General features: G+C 38.3%; 1 protein-coding gene across 1 annotated transcript in view; it reads right to left on the bottom strand.

The window, feature by feature from the left end:
• Positions 1 to 14,960: 14,960 nt before the first annotated feature.
• The window catches only part of LOC147614965 (uncharacterized), a 59,514-nt gene continuing 50,377 nt past the window's right edge, over positions 14,961 to 24,097 (bottom strand). The window contains exons 5-8 of the mRNA XM_086780261.1: positions 16,095 to 16,191; positions 15,775 to 15,878; positions 15,492 to 15,543; positions 14,961 to 15,386 (exon numbers count right to left, since the gene is read on the bottom strand). Of these exons, the coding sequence (XP_086636387.1) occupies positions 15,132 to 15,386; positions 15,492 to 15,543; positions 15,775 to 15,878; positions 16,095 to 16,191 (508 nt within the window). The 3' untranslated portion in view covers positions 14,961 to 15,131. The remainder of the gene's footprint in view (positions 15,387 to 15,491; positions 15,544 to 15,774; positions 15,879 to 16,094; positions 16,192 to 24,097) is intronic.

Below are 24,097 nucleotides of genomic sequence, written 5' to 3'. Positions count from 1 at the left end.
AAGATCTTGTTTCTGCCTGTTTTGGCCGAGAGAGAGAAAATGTTCTAGAGAGAGGTTATTCAAATTTTGAATATTTTTGGATAGAAAAATTTCTCATCTTATTAATATAAGTTTCCCTAAAACAGAAGCTCAAAAAGATTTCCAAAAGGTGCATTAGAAATCAAGTATAATCTGTTTCAAGAGGCATTATCCTGAGGGTCAAGATTTTTTTTGAAATTTTAAATTAAGGTTCCTATGGGCCAATAAGATCAATCCATGTGTGGGGAGAAGATAAATCCAATTTGTAAAAGAAAATACCCAAAAATGAGTAAATGCTCACATAAGATCTTCGAGTTGACTATGTACAAGGTTTATTAGTAAAAAACTATGAGTATTACTAAAAAAATGAGATATTTTGGGTATAATGATTCCATTTTGACACATGTGTAAGGAAGGGAAGTCCCTTCAAGGAGGTGCCTACTTCACATGCTTTAATGAGTTTTAAACTCAAAAATAATGTGATATGTTTATCTCTCCTCTCTCTTGGATCAAACCGAATCAAAAAGGAACCAAACCGAATAAAAAAAGAACCAAACTAGGTCCAAATCTGATCCAAATTCAACCAAACTGAATTTGAAAAATTCTAGAAATCAGTTGGTCTTGGTTAGAGCCTCCCTCTGCTATAAATAGAACCTGAGCCCTTTGTAAAAAATAGGAGAATTATACTATGCCAGAATTATGCTGAAATAATGATAATTTTTACTATTCTCTAAAATTCTCTCCAAATTGAAGAAATTGGAGCTTCCCTCCTTCTTCAATCTCCATTGGTGGCTCCATCAACACACCAAACCAATTGATTGGTTGGGGGCCTCTACCGTGATCAAAGAATCAAGCAATTTTGTAAGGTAAAGTGTGAATTTTGATCTTTTTCCATAATTTCTCAATGTTTCTCTCTTCTCAACCCCTCTCAAGCTTGAGAAGCTTAATTGGAATGGCTTTTTAATGCTATTGAAGTTAATTGATGAATGGAAGTAAGGAAATATATAAATTCCCATGTATGCTTAATTTTTATAGTTTTTATGATTTTTTGTCTTCTCTAAAATGATTATAATGTTATGCCTCATTGAAAAAAGGCATTCCCCTCTCTTCTTTAGTAAATCCAACCATTCTTTATCCTAGATGAATGATTAATAGATAAAATCAAGTTTTTCATAATGTTTCTCTTGAATAAGTAGAAATTTCTTACATTAGAATGAATTAAATACTCTTGGTGAAATTCTAGTTGATTTTAGAAAGTTAAAAATTAAAAAATGGTCAGTCATACAAAGGAGGTTATGGCAAAATTTTTTAAAATTATGTAAAAATAGTGTAATTTCTACTAAATTGGATTTATGCATGGATAGATGCATAAAGAATTTAAATTAATCCAAAAAGTGTTATTTTTATCAATTTTTATTTTATGCATAAAGAATTTTATTTTTTTAATTTAAAAATATGATTTTTATCATAAATGATTTTATGCATAAATTAGATGCATAAAAGAAATTCTTTTATATTAAAAGAGTGATTTTGATCATAAATAATTTGTATGCATAAACATATGCATAAAAGATATTTTTTTATATTAAAAGTTTTATTTTTATCATAAATGATTTTATGCATAAATTAGATGCATAAAAGAAATTATTTTATATTAAAAGAGTGATTTTCATCATAAATAATTTGTATGCATAAAAGATATTTTTTTATATTAAAAGTGTGATTTTCATCATAAATGACTTTATGCATAAATTAGATGCATAAAAGAAATTCTTTTATATTAAAAGAGTGATTTTCATCATACATGATTTGTATGCATAAACATATGCATAAAAGATATTTTTTATATTAAAAGTGTGATTATCATCAAAAATGATTTTATGCATAAATAAGATGCATAAGAGGAATTCTTTTATTCTAAAAGTGTAATTCCTACTAAATTGGATTTATGCATGGAAAGATGCATAAAGAATTTATTTTAACCCAAAAGTGTTATTCTCATCAATTTTGATTTTATGCATAGAAAGATGCATAAAGAAATCTTTTTTTAGTTCAAAAGAGTTATTTTCATCAATTTTGATTTTATACATGAGAAGATACATAAAAGATTGAATTTTAATTCAAAAGTGTCATTCTCATTTAAAATGAATTTATGCATAAAAGATTGAGTTTTATTTCAAAAGTGTTATTCTCCTTAAAATGAAATTTATGCATAAATAGATGTGTAAAGAAATCTTATATCAAAAATAATAATTCTCTTGCATTCTATAAATAGATATGAGGATGTGAAACGAATCAGATAGATGAAAATGAACGAGGAATGGATGTAGATGTATGTATGTGAAAGGAAAGATGTATGTGGAAATGGATGTATGAATGTGAAATGTGGATAAGGATATGGATGTGGACATGGATGTATGAATGTGGAATGTGGATAGATGTGGACATGGATGTAAGAATGTAGATATATGTGAATGTGAATGTGAATGTGCATGTGTGAATGTGGATATGATTATGAATGTGGATGTATGAATGTAGATGTGGATGTATGGATGTGGATATGGATGTGTATGTATGAATGTAGATGTGGATGTATGAATGTGGATGTGGATGTATGGAGGAAATGGATGTATGGATGTGGATGTGGATGTGGATGTGGATGTGGATGTGGATGTATGGATGTATGAATGTGGATGTGGATGTGGATGTGGATGTATGGATGTGGATGTCGATGTATGAATGTGGATGTGAAAATGGATGTATGGATGTAGATATAGATGTGGATGTATGGATGTGGATGTGGATGTGGATGTGGATGTGGATATATGAATGTGAATGTGGAAATGAATGTATGAATGTGAATGTGGATGTGAATGTATGAATGTGGATGTGAAAATGTGTGGATGTATGGATGTGGATGTGGATGTGGATGTATGAATGTAAATGTGGATGTGAATGTATGAATGTGGATGTGGATGTGAAAATGGATGTATGGATGTGAATGCGGATGTGGATGTATGAATGTGAATGGGGATGTGAATGTATGAATGTGGATGTGGAAATGGATGTATGGATGTGGATGTGGAAATGGATGTATGGATGTGGATGTAGATGTATGAATGTGAATGGGGATGTGAATGTATGAATGTGGATGTGAAAATGGATGTATGGATGTGGATGTGGATGTGGATGTGGAAATGGATGTATGGATGTGGATGTGGATGTATGAATGTGGATGTGGATGTAGATGTATGGATATACGGATGTGGATGTTGATGTATGAATGTGGATGTGAAAATGGATATATGGATGTAGATATAGATGTGGATGTATGAATGTGGATGTGGATGTGGATGTATGCATGTGGATGTGGATGTGGATGTGGATGTGGATATGAATGTGGATGTGAAAATGGATGTATGGATGTAGATGTGAATGTGGATGTACGAATGTGGATGTGTATGTGGAATAATGAATGCGAATATGTATGTGAATGGATATGAAGTCGATATGAACGAATGGATGAGATGAGATGTCATGTGAATCAGAATGTGAAATGAATAATATAATATGTGAACCAATGAGATGTAATGAGAAATGGATGTGATGAGACATAATGTAAATTAAGAAAGATAGGAATGGATGTTATGTGAAGTGAATGAATCTGATGAGATAGGATGGAAAATGATGTATCTGGTCAAGAATGGATACACTTATGATTTGGATTTGGGTTAAGTAATATGGATTGATGTGGAACAATCTGGAAAGATGTGAATTCATTATAGAAACTGTAATTGTGAACTGTCTGTAAATGACTGTTTTATGTCAAGAATGCTGGGAAAGCATTTTGACTCTCTTGAGAATGTGGTCATGGAGACCTACCTGATAAAGTTGCAACAGCTGACGAAGAGTCAACGGAGGACGTCTCGCGTAGCAAGGTCGGCCGAGGTCTTGACCAGCCTCAGTTCGATTTAAATGGTGAGCTTCCGGTACGGTGGATGAGGGACCAAGGAAGCGGCCTATGAGTGAAGCACTAGGTGACCTACGAAGGATCCTAGAGGGTGCTTACCATGCGGTGCTCGGGCTTTGGGTCACCGAAGATACCCACACGTGTGTCGTGGAAGATATTGAATCAAGGAGTAAGAGTTGTTTTCTGAAACCGGGCATGGATCTGGTTGATTGACCTTGCTGGTCCTCAATGGATGAGTCCATGGCTCTTTTATATGAATTTGTTGTGGTTGATCTTGCTGATCTTCAACGGAGATTCCATCTTGATTTTTATAAGTGATTATATTGTCGGGTACTATGAGCTAGGAACTATTGAAAAGGTCCCTAAGTGGACAGGTGGTGAGCGTTCTGGTTGCCAATGATGCCATAGATACTCCGATGAAGAAATAATTGGAAATAAGGATTCAACCAGAGATTTTGAGGATTGTGATCAGTGATACAATGGTTTCATCAAAGGATTGTTTTAAAGATAGCTGATGCTAAGAAAAAGGCAATTTCATATTGGGTATGTAAGTGGTGTGACTAGTTTTATGTTTGCATGAACATCCGGCTAGGGGACCTGGGAACTCTTTTCCCTAGTACCTGGGACAAAACCTAACCAAATTCCTAATTGGATCCCATCACTACAATGGTTGGGCGGTTAGCTAACCCCCATGGGACTGGATGGGGTTAGGCTGGACTAATGGATCCGTAAAATGAGACTCAATTCTATTATAATACGATAGATGAAGTAAATAGTAATTGTTCTATGGATAAGAATCAACGGTTGTGGAAAAACGCGTTGGTCTCTATGATCCAAGTGCAAATTGTCCCTTGATCTGACTATGGAGCTTACGAGTTTGGTCAGATCAGTTCAGTTAGTTAAGGCTTTTAACTACGTTAGGAAAAAGTTATCCTGGTGGAATCGCCCGTGCTTTCCGAGCAAAGGAAGTTTTTTTGGGTTCGGTTTTGAAAAAACCGATGGATTAGTCTCTTGTCCGGGGGTGGTTGCAAGATCAGGGTGCCCAGTTTTGTCCACTAAGGCATCCTGTAAACAATATAAAAACAGGCATTTATTTACCTTTAGTGGCTAATCTCTCCTAGAAAATGAAGGAATTTTGTTTCAAGTTCTTTTGTTGGAACATCATATTCAAAGTTGGAAATATAGTTGCATAATTTGATTAAGCATTAGATAGTCAAAAGTCCTCATTTTCTTAGGTACAAAGTCAATGTATACACCCTGTCCCAAATTTGAACTGATTCCATAAAATGCTAATATCTTTTAGATATAAACTCATATGAGATTCCCACTTTGTACTTTAGATCTTCACATAATATGGAGCTTAACTTGATTTTTTGAGAAAATTTTAAGATATTTGTCTATTTTCTTTAAATATTTCAAGGTCTTTAAAGTGTTATAATATACGCCACTTTTTGTACCCACAATAGCTACCACTTAAAATCCTCAATCTTGTAGATCAAAAGAGTGGGTAGATACTGAGACATTAGTAGAATGTGGTGGTTAGTAAAAATTGCAAATCCAATGGTTGGATTTTTAATGATCTCTTTTTTAAAATTCTTCCAGACTATCAGAAGGCCTGTAAATATTAATAATCTAATTAGTAAAATTACATTTTTGATGTGAATCATCTAAAACCTATAGGGACTAGTGGACTTGTAATGGTGCATCTATGGAAAAATAAATTGGATCACTCTAAGTATGGAAAGATCATTTGTTTATCATTTCATCATATTTTTGATTAATTTTAATTAATTAGACTAATTTATATTAATTTAAGTTATATTGGATTAATTTAAGGACAAGCGTATTTTCTATTATTTGCTTGATCTCATTTTAAGTACCTTGCCCCCCAAAATTTGCTCTCCAAGCATTGTCCCAGCATAAACTGGATAAAACTGGATACCCTGATCTTGCAACAACCCCCGGATATCCGTGGGCGAGGCCCCGAGTGTGGGACCCTACCCTGCGCAAGAAGTGCTATTTCTGCTGCTAGCAACTCAAAATTCGTTGCGCAGTGGGGTTTGGGATCTTATAGTTGGTATTAGAGCTATTTGGGTAATAAGGATCAAGCGAGAAGCCAAATATGTCAAAAGTTTATCAAGAAGTACTAAAAGGTTGTAATTGTGTGATAAAATTCATACAATTTGTTATTCAAACTGAAATTCGTAATTTAGTAACTGGGTCTTCAGATGGAAGTACCATAATTGTATGGAGTCCTTGACTTGCTTGAGACCTAGACATGATGGTATTTACCTTATAGTTCCAAGAACCATGACTACCCATATATACCGAGGGTATAACTGCAGCTCTTTACTACTGGCAGTATATACAAGTAAATCTAAGACTTGAAGTTATAAGCATTAATACTATCCAGATGATGAATTCAAATGTGGTTGATATGATTTTAAATTCTGATTGAGAAATGATGAGTTAATTTGGATTCTGATTGAAAAATGAAGATTTTTGAATTTTGGTTGAATTGTAATAACTAAGCAAAACCTCAATGAGGATGAATGAGACGAGTCCCTGTGATAATGTTCGTAGTTAGAATAATGTTAATGACTCCAGCAAATCACTATAAGATTAGTGGATTGTGCTGGCAGATTGCTGATGTTAACACTTGACCTAGTAGATCAAGTTAAAGCAAGGTCAAATTAAAAATCTGCATAAATGAAAAATTTCCATAAAGGACTGTTCAGATAGAAAATTGGTCTAATAGACCATTATTGTGATAAAGAATTGAATGTTATGATCTGAGTGAATTGTTATTTAATAATGAGTTTTATATAAGGGATCTTTATCCCCGGATTCTGTTGGGTTCAAATCAAGTTTTTCATAATGTTTCTCTTGAATAAGTAGAACTTGCTCTTTTTAGAATGAATTAAATACTCTTGGTGAAATTCTAGTTGATTTTAGAAAGTTAAAAATTGAAAAATGGTCAGTCATACAAAGAAGGTTATGGCAAAATTTTCTAAAATTGTGTAAAAATAAGTTTTACTTTTTTATTCTAAAAGTGTAATTCCTACTAAATTGGATTTATGCATGGATAGATGCATAAAGAATTTAAATTAATTCAAAAAGTATTATTTTCATCAATTTTTATTTTATGCATAAAGAATTTTATTTTTTTTAATTCAAAGGAGTGATTTTTCATAAATGATTTTATGCATAAATTAGATGCATAAAAGATATTCTTTTATATTAAAAGAGTGATTTTCATCATAAATAATTTGTATGCATAAACATATGCATAAAAGATATTTTTTTATAAATTAAAAGTTTAATTTTCATCATAAATGATTTTATGCATAAATTAGATTCATAAAAGAAATTCTTTTATATTAAAAGAGTGATTTTCATCATAAATAATTTATATGCATAAAAGATATTTTTTATATTAAAAGTGTGATTTTTATCATAAACGATTTTATGCATAAATTAGATGCATAAAAGAAATTCTTTTATATTAAAAGAGTGATTTTCATCATAAATGATTTGTATGCATAAACATATACATAAAAGATATTTTTTTAATATTAAAAGTGTGATTTTTATCAAAAATGATTTTATGCATAAATAAGATGCATAAGAGGAATTCTTTTATTCTAAAAGTATAATTCCTACTAAATTGGATTCATGCATGGAAAGATGCATAAAGAATTTACTTTAATCCAAAAGTGTTATTCTCATCAATTTTGATTTTATGCCTAGAAAGATGCATAAAGAAATCTTTTTTTTAGTTCAAAAGAGTTATTTTTATCAATTTTGATTTTATGCATGAGAAGATACATAAAAGATTGAATTTTAATTCAAAAGTGTCATTCTCATTTAAAATAAATTTATGCATAGGAAGATGCATAAAAGATTGATTTTTATTTCGAAAGTGTTATTCTCCTTAAAATGAAATTTATGCATAAATAGATATGTAAAAAAATCTTATATCAAAAATAAGAATTCTCTTGCATTCTATAAATAGATATGAGGATGTGAAACGAATCAGATAGATGAAAATGAACGAGGAATGGATGTAGATGTATTTATGTGAAGGATGTATGTGAAAGGAAAGATGTATGTGACCATTCTTTGGGGGAGAGAGAGATAAACATAAAAAGCATCCTAATTAAGAATAAATGTAAACTTTTATTAATTATTCATTTTACAACTGTTAAGAAAAGCTTGATTTGCATTATAAACACTTAATTTAGAAACTTCTCAAGCTTGAGAGGGGTTGAGAAGTGAAAACATTGAGAATATGATAGAAAAACCATAAAATTACACTTTACCTCTTGTTTTTGCTTGCTTCTCTATCTTAGAAGAAGCCCCCAACCAATCAATGGGATAATAAAAAAATATCATTATTTTAATGTAATACTAGCATGGTATAGTTCACAATTTTTTTTGCAAAAGACTAATAATATATTTATAGGTGAGGGAGGCCTCTAACCAAGTCCAACTAGGTTCTCGAATTTTCCAGGCTCAGTTTGGCTGAATTTGGACAAGATTTGGACCTAGTTTGGCTCCCTTTTGATTTGGTTTGATCGAGGAGAGAGGAGAGATAAAAATATCACAATTTTTTGAGTTAAAAACTCCACCACATGTGTGAAATAGGCGCCTCCTTGAAGTCTCCCCCCTCCTTACCAAGGTGTCAAAAATGTATCATTATACCAAAATATCTCATTTTTTAGTAATATCTCATAGTTTTTAACTAATAAACCTTATACTCAATCAACTCCTCATCTTATGTGGATATTTACTCATTTTTGGGTATTTTCTTTTATTCATTGGATTTATCTCCTCCCTAGACTTGGATTGATTCTATTGGCCCATAAGAACCTTAATTGGACCATAATCCAAAAATTTCTGAAAATCTAGACCCTTAGGCTAAGGTCCTTTATACACATTTTCAATTAACTCCAATTGCACATTGGAAAGTTCTTTTTGAATTTCTGTTTTAGGGGAAACTATTTTAGACACTAGGAGGTTTTTTTATCCAAAAATATCTCAATTTTGGATTATCTCTCTCTAGATATTTTCTCTCTCCAGGATAAAACAGGATCTTTCTTCTATTTCAGAGAGGGGAATAACTACAAGATCACAAGGGAAGGTTCTTACACTTGTACACCTCAAAAGCTAGAGGGAGAAATCTTACACTTAAGATCAAATGGGAAGAGTATGCAAATAATAGTAAACTTAAGTACTATTGCACTCGCATCAATCCAACATGTTGGGAAACCTATAAAGAAACACCAGGGCACACACAGCCACCACATATTGCCATTCCCATGCCATCCAAGGCTAGATGAGCTATCACACTTCTTCGCACCTAATCCCATGATTTGGCCATTGAAACCGGAGCATGGAGTGGTCTAGAAATAAAAGATCGAGTATGCACATTATGTCATGGTCATGAAATTAAGGATGAGGAACACTTCATGCTCACATGCCTAGCCTATGCTGACATTAGAGTGTACTTTCTGACATTGATCACCCAATGTGCCAATCTATCCCAACTCCTTGAGGTCAGCCATAGCAATCCTCGTATCCTAGGTACCTTTTTATGTCTCTTATTTGAGCATAGACAAGAAACCATGACAATATGTATAAGAGTTGGACCCTCTAGTCCTTGAGAGGAGACTATGTAATGTTCTTGCTAGGTCCCATAGGTCATGTCTCACTGGCCTCTTGAGGATGCTAATACATCACCATCATCATCATCATCATCATCTCTCTCTCTCTCTCTCTCTCTCTCTCTCTCTCTCTCTCTACCCCTATAAAGGAAAGCTTAACATTTTTCTTTGAATTTTTTTTAAATTAATTGCAAAAACTTGCAATATAACCTCTACACAAAAATTACCTTCCAAAAATAAAAAATAAAAGAATTAAAGGGGAACATCATGTTTCTCCACACGAATAACTCCTTAGAGCATGCAAGTTCCAAACTAAAGAAATAATTCAATCCTAAACAAGATAGAAAAATGTTTCCACTCTTACAAGATTTCATAGTAAAACCCAAATAATATTACACTTTCTTCTCATAGAATGCTCATAAATACATAATGCCAATTCATAAACTTTTTAGAGTTATCTTAAGGTTTTTGCACTGCCACTCCATAAGACCATGGCATCTATGAAATCAAATGGAACTAGAGTTAGCCTACATATGAGTATATCAATGCGTTTAGTATCCAAACCATTCCTCATTAGCCCGATGGATATACATATGAGTATATCAATACGTTTCGTATCCAAACCATTCCTTATTTTATTTTGATATACATATGACTATATCAATGCATTTGGTTGACAAACCATTCCTCAATTTATTTTTGCTATGTTTTGCACACTAAATCCTCTTTCATAAATAACCTTGCTATAACACTATATGGCATGGCAATTTAAGCCAAGCAAAGCAAAGTCGGATACTTTAGACACCTTGCTTCACTTGTACCTATAAATCACCATGCTTCCTTGAGAACTTTACCTTTCCAATATGATGCCCCTTATAATTTGAAGACATGAAATTGCCTCGTTAAAGCCCTTTCATCAATTAATGTGTCAAAACATACACCATCTTCCAAAGTGGGAGTATTTCCATACAAAAGTATCTAGCTCAAAGACTCCAAAGCTTTCTAGCTCCTTAAACTCCATTTCCAACACTGTATTAATTATGGAAGATGTTAAGCTAGGTATGCTTGTTACATCAACATATCTTGTTTAAATCACTAATGACAATGTAGCTAGATGATCCAATATATCAACCATAAAGGATGCAGCATACAAATCTACCATCTTGTAGACTCACACTTTCCTCTTTCAAGCATAGAAGTGGCTCCATAGCTTCACATACCTTTACAACTACCTTGTGTCTACTTAACCATATTAGATATCCTTGTAGCTTTGTTAGCTTACTAGAATTGTTTTTTTGACACTTGCAATATCATTTAAAACTACACCCATGAATTTAGCACTATCATTATGCTTGAATGCATCTAAAACACATAACTGAGTGTGATGGGCTTCCCAACGTGTTGAATTCATGAAGGGACTTTTCTTTCTCAAAAGAGCTTTAAGCCATTAGTTACACCTACCATTACAAAAGCTTCATTTGATCCAAAATTAATCAACATCGACTAATCAAGATAATATTCTTCAGGCAAATTTACCAAGGCCATTTCCAAGCCCTTCACTATACAAGCTACAACCTCAAGTAAACCTAAAAAAGATGTTACAAACTCATTTTATCATTCATGTAGCTTGCATACACAATCAAATGTTCTACAGCATAGATATTACAAACTCATTCTCATTCGTGTAGCTTGCATACACAATCAAATGTTCTATAGCATAGATGTATCAAATCATCCAATGAGAATCCCTAAAAAATGGTTTTTTTTAGAATAATAGTATTCGGATGGGTTCATTGATGTAGCCAGTAGATGTGGATGCCACCTTGTCATTTTGATACATATCTTTGAGAAGTTAGGGAGCCCCACACATTGACATAAGATCTAGGAGTGCTGGATATTTATAAAATGGAAGATCTTCCTTCCCAATGTAGTACACGCTTTGAAATAAGTTAACACTGTACAATCCCCCTGTGTGAGCGATGGAACCTATGGGTATGTGGGTGATAACATGTGTACTTTCTACTTTTAGCTGAGATCCCAACAAAAAGTCTCAGTCCTTCATCCATGTCATCTTGTTTTGGTGTTGCAAAAAATCATATGTTTTGGTTAGGTGCACCATGGCATCTAAATTGCACTTAGTATTGAAAATGATAAAAAGTTGAGCAGGTACAAAAAATCATATGTTTTGGTTAGGTGCACCATGGCATCTAAATTGCACTTAGTATTGAAAATGGCAAAAAGTTGAGCAGGTACAAAAATGTTAAATGACCCAAAACTCCTAATCGTGTTCAAAGACAAAGCCCTAATTGTGATTAAAAACCCTAACGGTGCTCAAGGGGAAAACCTAATCATGAACATTAATGTAATAGATAAACCATTCAATATTCAAAAACAAAAATGCTTGGCATCAAGAGAGGGCATTTTTGCATTGTTGTGCAAGAGGACATGGGGTAGCTTTTCTGTGTCCAAATACGACAAAGAGGGAAAACTTTTGACACATAGAGGAGGGCCTAATTTTTAAATTTTATTTTTATTATTTTCTTAAATTTGCACTACACTTAAAAGTGTTCATGGGCTTGCCCAACCCTAGTCCTAACCATTGGCCCCTTTCACATCCCCTTTTTCCTTTGGCCTTAAGCCCAAATTGACTTAAGTCTCTTTTACTTTGTTACAAACCATCCCCACCCAAGAGGTTTCATCCTCAAAACCTTAGGTTTACATATACCAACTCACATGAATGGAGAATGCCATCAAGGACTCATGTCAAGTAGAATGCTCATGCATGAGCCATGTATGTTGGAGCTACAAAGATAGTAAACTATCCCCACCCAAGAGGTTTCATCCTCAAAACCTTAGGTTTACATATACCAACTCACATGAATGGAGAATGCCATCAAGGACTCATGTCAAGTAGAATGCTCATGCATGAGCCATGTATGTTGGAGCTACAAAGATAGTAAACTATCCCCAGTGTCCTCCAATCAAGAAATATAACATACTCCATAGTGACATATGCAATTTGTGAAGCTTCCATGCATTACACATCTAAAATCGAAAGGTATAGGGTTGTTAAAAAAATTATTTTCAAAAATTCCAACAAACCATAATCAATGTTTTTATTCACCAATTGAATCCTCAAAGGAAGCCGAAGGACACCTATCAAAAGCTTTGACCTCTTGGATGAAAAGGCAAACCAAGAGACCAACGATCAAATGTCCTCAAGCACAAGTACCCTCTCATATCAAAATGCAAATCGAGAGACCAACGATCAAGCCTTCTCAAGCACAAGTAGCTCCCAGATTAAAAGAAATACCTAGAGACCCATGGACCCATGATCAAACCTCCTCAAGCACAAGTAGCCTCCTGAAGTGCACACCTAAAAATCAACTGAACTTTATTGTCATCCTCAAAATCCACTTGAAGATCTCCTGCAAAGCATAGAACGTGCATCCTCATAAATGAATATCTTCTTCATCAAGGCTACTATCATTTGCATCTTCATAGATATCCTCATCCTTAAAATAAGTGGTAATACCATGATCATCACTTCAAACAACAATATATTGTCCCAACAATGAGTCACCAATGCACCATATAGAACATCCTCATAAAGAGCACAATCATAAATTTTCCAATCCTTTGTGAAGGATTGTTGCTCAAACAATGTATTGCAATAGATCTTTCATGTGCATGGGTCGGCCTCTAAGATTGCATCATCCACATGACACCTCAATCAATATGCAATCCAACAATTTATCAATGTAATCATCATGATCAAGCTTCTTTGTGGCAACATATCATAAGCTGAAAATGCAACCATAGAAGAACTTACAATGGTTTTTCGAACATGGCCACTTTCATCTTTCTTTTCTCCTTTAACCACGGATGCATAGGATGTGTGTAGTGTCCTTAAAATTGACATCAACGATAGCCAAGTAGAGGCTTTTTTTGCAATTATCTCAGCATTTTTAACCATAGAAACGTTGCAAATTGGCATCCCTTGGCCATTTCAACATAAGTTGTATGCAACCTTTCTTTAGCATTCCTTCCCCTCTTCGATCTTCAAGAAACAACTGGCACAAAATTATTGTCATCTTCTTGTAGAAGGATCCCAAGTTGCTCAAACACATAAACCACCTCATTTTGTATGCCACCTTCCTTGCATCTGCCTTTTTAAAGACTAAAATTTTGCTATTTTAGTTATAAAACTGGTTAAAAGCTTTTTGAAATTGAAGGTCATTCTTTTTTTCACTAGTTAGGAAAAAAATTTATTTTTGACATTCGTGTGAACATGCCCATGGTTTGTAACTGATGAAAATCCACTTTGCAGCATTAACGAAGAGTTGAGATCCTCTCTCTCTCTCTCTCTCTCTCTCTCTCTCTCTCTCTCTCGGTTGGGTCCAACATCCAAAGATTAAAAGCTACATCAAGATGCTTGGTCTTCTTTATAGTCTTACATTACCTCAATCGAATGGTATGATTTATTGGGTCCAAGTGGACACAACCAAAGATGACCAACGAGTGGTATGATCTACCTTCACTCCTATTCATATTGCACACATAGCCTTTCCCCATAGATTTCCTAACTTGCCAACAAAGCTGCTATTACCTAAAGCATACAAGTACATTTCCTAAACATGCCATCAACTCTATTATCAGCTCTGAAGCACACATGTAGAAGCACAAGCCATCATTTATAATCATCATTTTGCAACTATAATTGAGTATTATTCTCCCTCTATCTATTGTACAAAGTCTGGTCCTGTGTTCTATGTTCTCACATAAATAAGAGTCACAAAACCTACTCTTATCCCCCACTGTCTCCTTCCCCATTTTTTCACCACCCCAAAGAAAAAGAAAATGAAGGAAGAAAAAATAATTCAAGGGAAAGAGGTTGAGTAACCAATCATTTTCAATGCGAGGTGAAAGCATAGAAGCAATCATAATCTTCCATTCTCTCTCTTGCGAGAATAGTTGTTTTGCTTAGTAGTGTGTGTTTTATGTGTGTAAAGTTTTAAACAAGAATATCAACCATGCAAGGGGTTTCCAAGGAGCAAGTCCTTCATGTAAACAACATCAATCCGTAATCAAAAGTTGGTTTGAACAATGTCTGCCCCACACAACTCGCATCATTATAGATGGACCGAGTCTACGTTGAATTTATCAAAATGAAGCTATTTCAGATAATCCAAGCATTCCTACTTATGTCACGTTGTGGTCCAACCTTAATTAATTACAAGGCAACAATTGTGCATTCCCACATGTACAGATTGTATGCTAGATTATTGTAAAAGTGAACAGGTCCGTTTCAAATACCATCTTGTTATACCATAGTAAACACAACACCTTTGAAGAGTTTTTTTACCTTTAAAACCCCCTCCCAATTGACCTCCATTGGAAGCAAAAAAAAGTCCAAAGAACAAATACCCATAAGTTACAGATCACAGTGTGTTCAAACTAGGAGGTTGGCCTTTATCTTATGCTGATGTGCGGAGGAACGCGACTGTAGAAACCTTTGTCCCTTCTATACCTCCAAATCGAAATGTTGGATAGGTTCTAACATGATCAATGTAATGAAATACATGCTGTACATCTGAAGATGAAGATGATGTAGAAGAAGTCGAAACGGAATCCTCTCCTCGAAGATAGAAGGTACCAATAATTGGGCTCTGCATGTAAGAGCATGCTTCATCCACCAGTTCATCTTTGGTACTATTGCATGAAGTGATAACCTACACAATGACCCACCACAGGATACATTAGCAGTTATGCATAAACCTAGCACAAAGCATTATTAAAACCACACATTGATGGTTATGGGGCTGGAATAAAGTTACCAAAACACCGCCTGGAGCAATGAGCTTTGATACAGCTTTCCAATACATGACCCTACAGGAAGAGAGAGAGAGAGAGAGAGAGAGAGAGTTTGAGAAAATACAAGCTGAATTTGTACATGCATAAGTAAGCATTATAGTAAACTTGTGCAAGGTCAAGCTTCTTTGAAGAACTGAGAAGCTACATGTATGTACATGCATAAAAAAGCATTACAGTCAGGCATCTAATTGAAGCCAAACTACCTCAATCAAAAAAAAAAAGCAGCAGCTTAAATCAGTTAGTTACCTTTTCTGGGCACCTTCTGGGTGGAGACCGATTGCGTCAAGAGTGCCTTTGTCAGTTATAAGCTTGAATTGTGAATGCAGCTTTGTCTCTAGAATATCATCCACCTGCATGAAATCAAATGGCATTTTTTTATCTTCTCCTTTAATCAGATGACTCACATTTCACATAAACTCAAGGTTAAGATACATTCCAACATTACACAGTACTGAATATCAACCATCATAAGTCTAAGGGGAGTAAGGATGAACTCCAGAGAAGCACATCTAATCAAGAGAGTGTTAAAGTCTAGGCAGCTTGACTGCTCAAAAAGGAAACATTACCATGAACTTGATGTCACTATAACCATTGCGGTCAGCAACCGCTTTTGCCAGCTCCACGGCACCTTCACTATAATCAATCCCAGTTAGGTTGGTGAAACTGCACAAGCCCAATTCCGCAAGTCAATCTTTTGAAGTGTCCAATCATGAGTAAATCAAGCAATCTTGTCAATTATCATTGAACCACTATTGTCAGTGCAGTTCATCCCATGGAAAATCTCATCCCCATGAAATTGAATTGAAATCTCCCTTCCATCACATCCCTTCAGATCAAGAGACAAGGGAAAAGACCATCCCCCTCCTTCCTTTTTTCCCCAGTGGCCGCCTCTTCCATCACCTCAATCCTGCTCACAATTATGCTGCAATCTATGAGATTCGTCTTCTCTCTACTGGCATGCTAGCTTCACACATTAGTGAGCTTTCTTCTTCCTCTCCTAACCTTGACCTAAGCTTTTTACATTAGGCACAGTGTGTCACAGGTGGGCACGTGAATACAAAAAAAAAAATTGGCCCAAATCACAGCATACATTCAACATCCATCACAACATGAGCATGAATCAATACATTTGTCACGGGGATCATAAACAAATACATCCTGAAACCACATAAGATAATCTTGCACATGACACAGCACTAGGGGCTGATGTTGGGCCAGCCCCCCGAGGTATCTTTATTACCAACAGAGTATTCTCTTGTACAAGATGCGGCTCCTCGGGAGTTCCACTCCTCTGCCAACACCAGATTTGTCCAAATCTGTGAAAAACAAAGAAATACAAGCTCTCGGTCACCAACCAGAGCAAAGCAGTCACCAACTTCTCAATAAAGAAAACAAACCCTCAGTCACCAACCAGGGGAAAGCAATCACCATCTACTCTTCAAAGAAAACCAACCCTCGGTCACCAACCAGCGCCAAAGTAGTCACCAACTGCTCTTCAAAGACAGCCAACCCTCGGTTATCAACCAAGGCCAAAGAAATCACCAACTGCCTTCTAGTGAAACCAAGCCCTCGATCACCAACCAAGGCTAAACAGTCACCAACTGTGTCCTTGATTTCACGACGGTCCACACAATTGTGCAAACCAACAGCTCCAAACAGGCCCAAAACAGCACTTCGGCCAAATCGTTTTGCAACTAGTGAGTAGGGTTGAAGCCAGGCACAAGTTGCATCAATTCCAACCCCAGAAAGCCTTGTTATCTTGCGGGGTTATGCTGTAAATCAGCACAGCCAGCCTGTAGAGAAGCAAGAGAAGCTGCCAACCAGCCCTAGAGAGCCTGTATTCAACTCAGCTGGCTCCCTATAGCTTGTATTCAACCTGACCAACACAAGAAAAGAGAGAAATCACTGACAACCAATCCTACAGCACATATTCTTGCAGTCGACTAGCAGTCTAGCACCAGTAGGAGCAGTCGGCCAGCTTCAAGTCTCTTCTCACTGCTGTCCAACAGCCCTAAGCTCCCTCCAAAAGAAGTCGACTTGCTCTTTTTGGCTGCCCTGACTTGTTCAACACATCATGCTCCTAGAAAAGCAACTCGTGTGCCATAAAAATACCTTCTCAACCACTTTTAGCAACTCGTGGGCTTTTGGTCCAATGCTCGGGTGCCCCACACTCATAATTGGTCCCGGTTCATTAATAAAGTTCAGCCGATGTGAACTCTTATAATTTATAAGTTTGTCCACCCAAACTTTAATGTGTGTGAACCTGCAACCATAGACTTTAGTATACAAAGGAAATAATAATTAAATAAGGTTTGAGTGTGCACACTTACCACCTGCAAAACACATAAAAATCACCGCCTTAGTCCCAAACAAGTGTGCACACATACATGCACGGGGTGTCGAGGCGTCCCCGGTCCTCGTGGACATTCACAGGTAAAATACTAAGCAATGTCCAGGCAAACAAAACAAGCCACACATGCAAGTGCATTTCACAAGCAAATGCTTGTCAGCAATAATTTGGATTAGATCTCCAAACTTGCCATCTTGTACACCAAAACAATCGCAACCATGGGCAAGATCCAAATAATGTACTCACTAGAGCAACTACCTTGCATGAGTCCAATTAACTCACTAGGGTCACCAACCCTTCCATGAGTTCACATGCTCACTGAACAGAATCACCAACTCTTTCATAAGTTTACACACTCACTACAATCACCAACCCTTGCATGAGTGCATAAATTCAATAGTCAAAGTCACCAACTCTAATCACTCATTAGAGTCACCAACTCTAATCACTCATTAGAGTCACCCCAACACTCGTCTATTCCATCCAGATGCTGTCTGGATACTAGTCCAGCTCATATTAGTGCTTGTCCCGATGCTTTCCCCATGAGTCACATAGACTGGTATGGCATTAATTGTCACCACCTTATGGCATCGCGCACAGAAGGATAGCTTGGTTAGCTGATGCCGGCTAGGTGGTGTTAGAACCACTGAAATGTTGGTCTTGATCGGGCAGCCATGGTCCTCCGAATAGCATTGGGTAGGCTCCTGAATATTTCCTCCATTTTTATATAATGAAAACTATGGGGAATACACACGTAGCCATATCTCTATTTCTTCCCCTTTGACTAAGTGGAGTCTCCTCTGGTCCATCATTTTGACTTAAAACAGTGCTGGGCTGCATCGCCGTTATGCCCATTCATTTGGCCAAACTTTCTGATAGTATGTTAACCCCTGATCCTCCCTCCAGAATCACATGAGGAATGATGTGTCCTCTCACCTTGACCATCACTTCTGGCATGATTGTATCACAATCTACAATCTTCTCTAGACTGGTAGTCTAGTCAGTCATGGTTTCCGGCTCCATTCTAGGTATCTCCACTAGCTTCTGTTGGGTACCAATTTTTGGAGCAGTTTTTGCCTGTAATAATTTTCACAAGAGACAAGAATTGATCTAGATTAAACTTCATTTTACTAAGGTCTTTTCAAACCTCATATCCTGCTGCATTTCCCTCTTCTTTGTGAGACCTGTTCTCGTGCTCCTGGCAAGACTGGTCGTCTCTCCCTTTTCCACTTGCTCTTTCTTTTCTTCAGAAGTGCCTCTCACTTCCATCTTTGGGTTCCACTGTTAATCTTCTTCCAGAGTGTCCAGATCGATGGTCTTCTTGTCCATCCTCTTTAGGGTTGCTTACGGGCCCTTATGGCGCTCTTGCACCCATTCCTTGCCTCGTTCACCTCCTCCACATGGTTTCTTTCCAGTGGCTATTTCTTCTTTTTTGTCAAGTCAACCATGTTCAGATTGCTCCCAATGGTCTTCAGATGGCGTGGGTTCTCTTTTGCATTGTGTGGATCACTCCTTGTGCTTCTTTGATGAGCATGGTGACTTGTTGTCAGATCCTCTGTTGTCCCACCCATTCTTTTGGCTTCTTTAGCTTCTCCGGTTTTGGTTTCTGTTTGCACTTTTCTAGCACATGCCTTGTGACTTGGTTACAACCATCACCTTTGGGAGATTGTTAACAATTGGCATTGGTCCTCCTCGGGCCATGTCACATTGTTGTCTTGTGTTTTACAACTGCTTTTGATGCCTGTACCAGACTAGGCACTCTGTTCTTTTGTGTCAGGTGCATTTCAATAGTGAAAGGTTAATCCTCTCGGTACAAAGCGTCCTCCTTGTCTCCTTGTCCAAATTGATAGGTATTTTGTGGTGCTACTGCTACTTGATTCACTTCCTGTAGCTGAACTTGTCTTTGCTGGCTTTCTGCCACCCTTACGTCCTATTCCTGGTGTTGTAGTAACACTTGTTAGTTGTGGGATTGGTCTTTGTTACAGATGGCACACCGTTGGGCAGGAGGCATTTTACATTCCTCTTTTGTATGACCCTGGTTCTTACACTTCGTGCACAAAACATCCAACCCTAGCCCAGACCCACTGTTACCTGCATGTCCACCGGTTATCTTGGCTCGGCGGCTTCCTCCAGAGAACCTCCAACAATACTCAATTCCACATCTAGAGATGATGCATGTCCTTATGACATGGAGTTCTCTGGTTTCTTCGGCCAGCGTTTCGTGTAACTGTCAGATTGGCCACTTGAGACATTACTCTGCACCAATGGAGGGCGCCGACAGCCACTACGGAAGAATGCTCCCCGCCCACAAGGTTCCACGCAGGATGAGCTGTGCCCACCACCTTGAGAAGATGGAGAGAATCAGCCACTTTGCCAGGAGGACCATTAGCAATAGCAGTAGTTGTTGCCAACGCCGAATTGACTGACCCAGCTTGCACCAAAGGTGGCAATGTTTCTGTCATTGATCAAATGGAGACTATTGTAATGGTCTCCCCTGTGTTTGCCGCCGTGATTTGAGAAGTTCCACCTTGGGCTCATGGATCAACTGGCACAAATCATGTGGTTTCTGTGTAATGACACTCCCCTCTCAACCGTAGGAACATGTGGATGGCTTTCAATGAATCCTCAGTGGACCCCGGTCCACTTTCTTGGATGCCAGGTGGACATTCGTATCTCGTGTAGGAGATTTCTCCCCTTTCCCCGCATGATTCACAAGGGTGCCTCTTTGTCCCTTTCCTCGCCTTGTTCATGGCAACGGCAGTACATCAGACTTCAGAGCATCTGGTTCCCCATGCACCCTGGAGGAGCTACTGGACTCCAAGTTTGCGGACTACCTGGCGGCATACCTATCAGGCGAGGGAAACCTCTACCATAGTGTTGGAGGAGTTCTCAGGAACTAACTTTGGTCACGCAGGCTGTGCCAAAGTGGCATGTGCCATTATTATTTTACCTCCTTACAAGGGATAATAAAACATTGATCATGTGGTACTGAGTGGAGTACTTCACTGCAAGCTTATAGTCCATGGTCTCCAGTGTGGTGAAAATCCGTGGAAGGACTTTCTTCACGCTTGCCTCGTCATGAGCACCCTTCCAAGGCGGGCCTTGCCTTCCATAGCTGGATCTTCACCAACACTAGCCCATCAGCTCAATACCTTTCATGTGATGGAACGAATTCTCAACTAGCCTTTTTTGATCATGTGGTACCGAGTGGAGCACTTCTCTGCAAGCTTATAGTCCATGGTCTCCAGTATGGTGAAAATCTGTGGAAGGACTTTCTTCACGCTTGCCTCGTCATGAGCACCTTCCAAGGCGGACCTTGCCTTCCATAGCTGGATCTTCACCAACACTCGCCCATCAGCTCAATACCTTTCATGTGATGAACGAATTCTCAGCTAGCCTGTTTTGCGCTTGGAAGAAACTGAAAATATAAAAACACCACCCCCCCCCCAAAAAAAAAGGACCCAAAAAAAAAACTAGGAGCGTTTGTGGACGCAATTGGTTTGGAACGACTTGGTCTCCGCCTCCCCTCCTCAACCATTAGCTTCAGTTTCACACTTACCTCTACTGGAGGAGTTTGGACTCGAGCCCGACCCAATCCCGTTGGTCCTGGATTCACTTCTCCTGAAACCGGCCTTCAGAAATCTGACGGGCGGTGAAACAAACACTCGCACATAAAACACTTCATCACCCATGGGAACCTGGACAAGGAAACATACAGGGGGAGCTAGAGTGCTCCTGCAAATGGTACAAGGACACCGATTGGCCCCAAAACGTAGTGGCGCCCCTTGCGGTATTTCTTTACTTGATCAAATTTGAGTACAAAGTACAACTTGTCGAATTCTCTACCAATAGGATCCCTCAAAGCTTTCACCCAGGACTTCCAAATAAGAACTCTCGTTATTAGAACAAAGCATTCCATAGAGAAGGCACACTTGTACGACACCTCCCTGCTTGAAAAGGTCTTCTCCATCATGGATCCCATAAACCCTTTCCCAAACAGCAGTAGGGCTGTACCAAACCACATGTCCTCCCCTGTAGTCACAGCTTGCATGTAACCTCGAGAAAACTAGAACCTGTTCACATGTATCCAGAGACATGCTTTCCATATGAAACCAAAGACCTGTATCCGATAAACCATAAACATGTATCCCATAAACCAAAGGCCTGTTTCCTCGAAACCAAAGTCCTGTTTCCAAGACAGATAAACCATACAAGCATGGTTGCCAAAACCTAGAGAGAGAAAGATAGAGGACGTGTCAAGCAATCCCTGAATACACATAAGTCCCAGACGAAGAGTAACACACATCTATTCCAAGAACATCATCCCGTGCATCTTAGCTTGATCCTCTGTATCCCAATCTCGTAAACAAGGCCTGTAATCCACGATGAGAGAGAGAGAGAGAGAGAGAGAGAGAGAGAGAGAGAGAGGTCTCTAGGCAGTGTATTTCCTGCAACCCCACCTGCTTGCGAAGAGAGAGAGAGAGAGAGAGAGAGAGAGAGAAAACCCCTTGGCTGTTAGTCCCTCAACACTTCCTTTAGCTCGCCTTCTTCCAAGAGAGAGAGATAGAGTCGTGTTGTTCAGCCCAACAGTCGCCTGGATATGTCTCTACTGGCTGCTTCCACACATGCAAACCGCTTGCATCCACCTGGCTCCCGTTGCTGGTTGCAGCCCATATGCGTAGCCACCTGGTCTTCCACACGTGCAGCCTCCACCTGAAGCCCGCCTGGCTACCCGGCTAGCAGCAGCCCCTACGCACAGCCACCTGGTCCCCTTTTCCTGGCAGTAGCCCATGCGCAGCCACCTGGTTGCCTGCCTGGCTGCCCGACTAGTTGCAGTCCTTATGCGAAGCCACACCCGGCTGTAGCCCATGCGCAGCAGTGCCTGCCTGTAGTCCATGCGCAGCTGCACCTGCCTGGAGCCCATGCGCAGCAGCAACACCCGCCGCCTAGTCACCCGCCTGGTAGCCCGTCTATACCACGCATAGCGGCGCTGACTCCACACAGCGACCACCTCAAGGGGATGCGCGTTGCTCCATGCGCCATCCTTCGCCTTTTTAAAAGAGGTGATTCGCTTTTTCTCAAAAACCATGTGTGACTTGTTTTGTTTGCTTGGACATTGCCTGGTATTTTGCCTGTGAATGTCGGGGACGCTTGGACACCCCATGGACGCGTGTGTGCACACCTGTTTGGGACTAAGGCGGTGATTTTTATGTGTTTTGCAAGTGGTAAGTGTGCACACTCAAACCTTATTTAATTATTATTTCCTTCGTCTATGGTTGCAGGTTCATACTCATTAAAGTTTGGGTGCACACATATAAATTATAAGAGAGTTCACATCGAGCTAGACTTTATTAATGAACCGGGACCAGTTATGAGTGTTGGGCACCTGGGCACTCAACGAGTTGCTTATTTTATTGGCATACAAGTTGCTTTTCTGGGAGCATGGTGTGTTGAACAAGTCAGGGCAGCCAAAAAGAGCAAGCTGACTTCTTCTCGAGGGAGCTTACCAGCTTAGGGCTATTGGACAATAGTGAGAACAGACTTGAAGCTGGTAGACTACTCGTACTCGTGCTAGACAGCTGGTCGACTTCAAGACTGTGTTGTAGGGCTGGCCAACTACAAAAGCATGTGTTGCTTGGCGGTTGTCAATGATTTCTCTCTTTTCTTGTGCTGGCTGAGTTGAAAATAGGCTATAGACGAGACACCCCCCCGCCCCCCCGAGATAGCTTTCTCCTCATACAGCGGCCAGCCAGAGGAGAAGTGTCTCTTCCCCTATGACGAAACGCGAAAAATGCAGATAGTGGCACCAAAAAGCCTAATGTAAATGATGTGCCAGATGTACTGGGAAACACAGGACATACTTCAATTGAAAGACTTATATGTAAAGCATGGGGACAGCTAAAAGATCAACATGCACTTTTTTTTTTGATGATCGGACAATTTCATTTATGTGCATATGGTTGTCGCCATAGGGTTGGATGTATCGGATTATGGCACTCAAATGGATGCAGATGTAGCTTTTGAGAGTAAAGGAGTGATGTTACGCCAATCATTGGCAAGCTCCGCATTCACATACAGGAATATCTTGATCACGAGAGCTTTATGGTTGCTCCTCTCACTGGCTCTTATGTTTTGTTGGAAATGCCTTGGCATGCTCGTATGGAGTGTTGGTATTGGACTCACACACTCACACACACAAACCTGCACATTAGGGTTAGG

The sequence above is a fragment of the Cibotium barometz genome, chromosome 41 (assembly GCF_041138505.1).
Source record: "Cibotium barometz isolate CiBa-2024 chromosome 41, ASM4113850v1, whole genome shotgun sequence".
Lineage (NCBI taxonomy): Eukaryota > Viridiplantae > Streptophyta > Polypodiopsida > Cyatheales > Cibotiaceae > Cibotium > Cibotium barometz.
The sequence above is the reverse complement of the archived record's forward strand: the minus strand, read 5'-3'. Positions and strand labels throughout refer to the sequence as shown.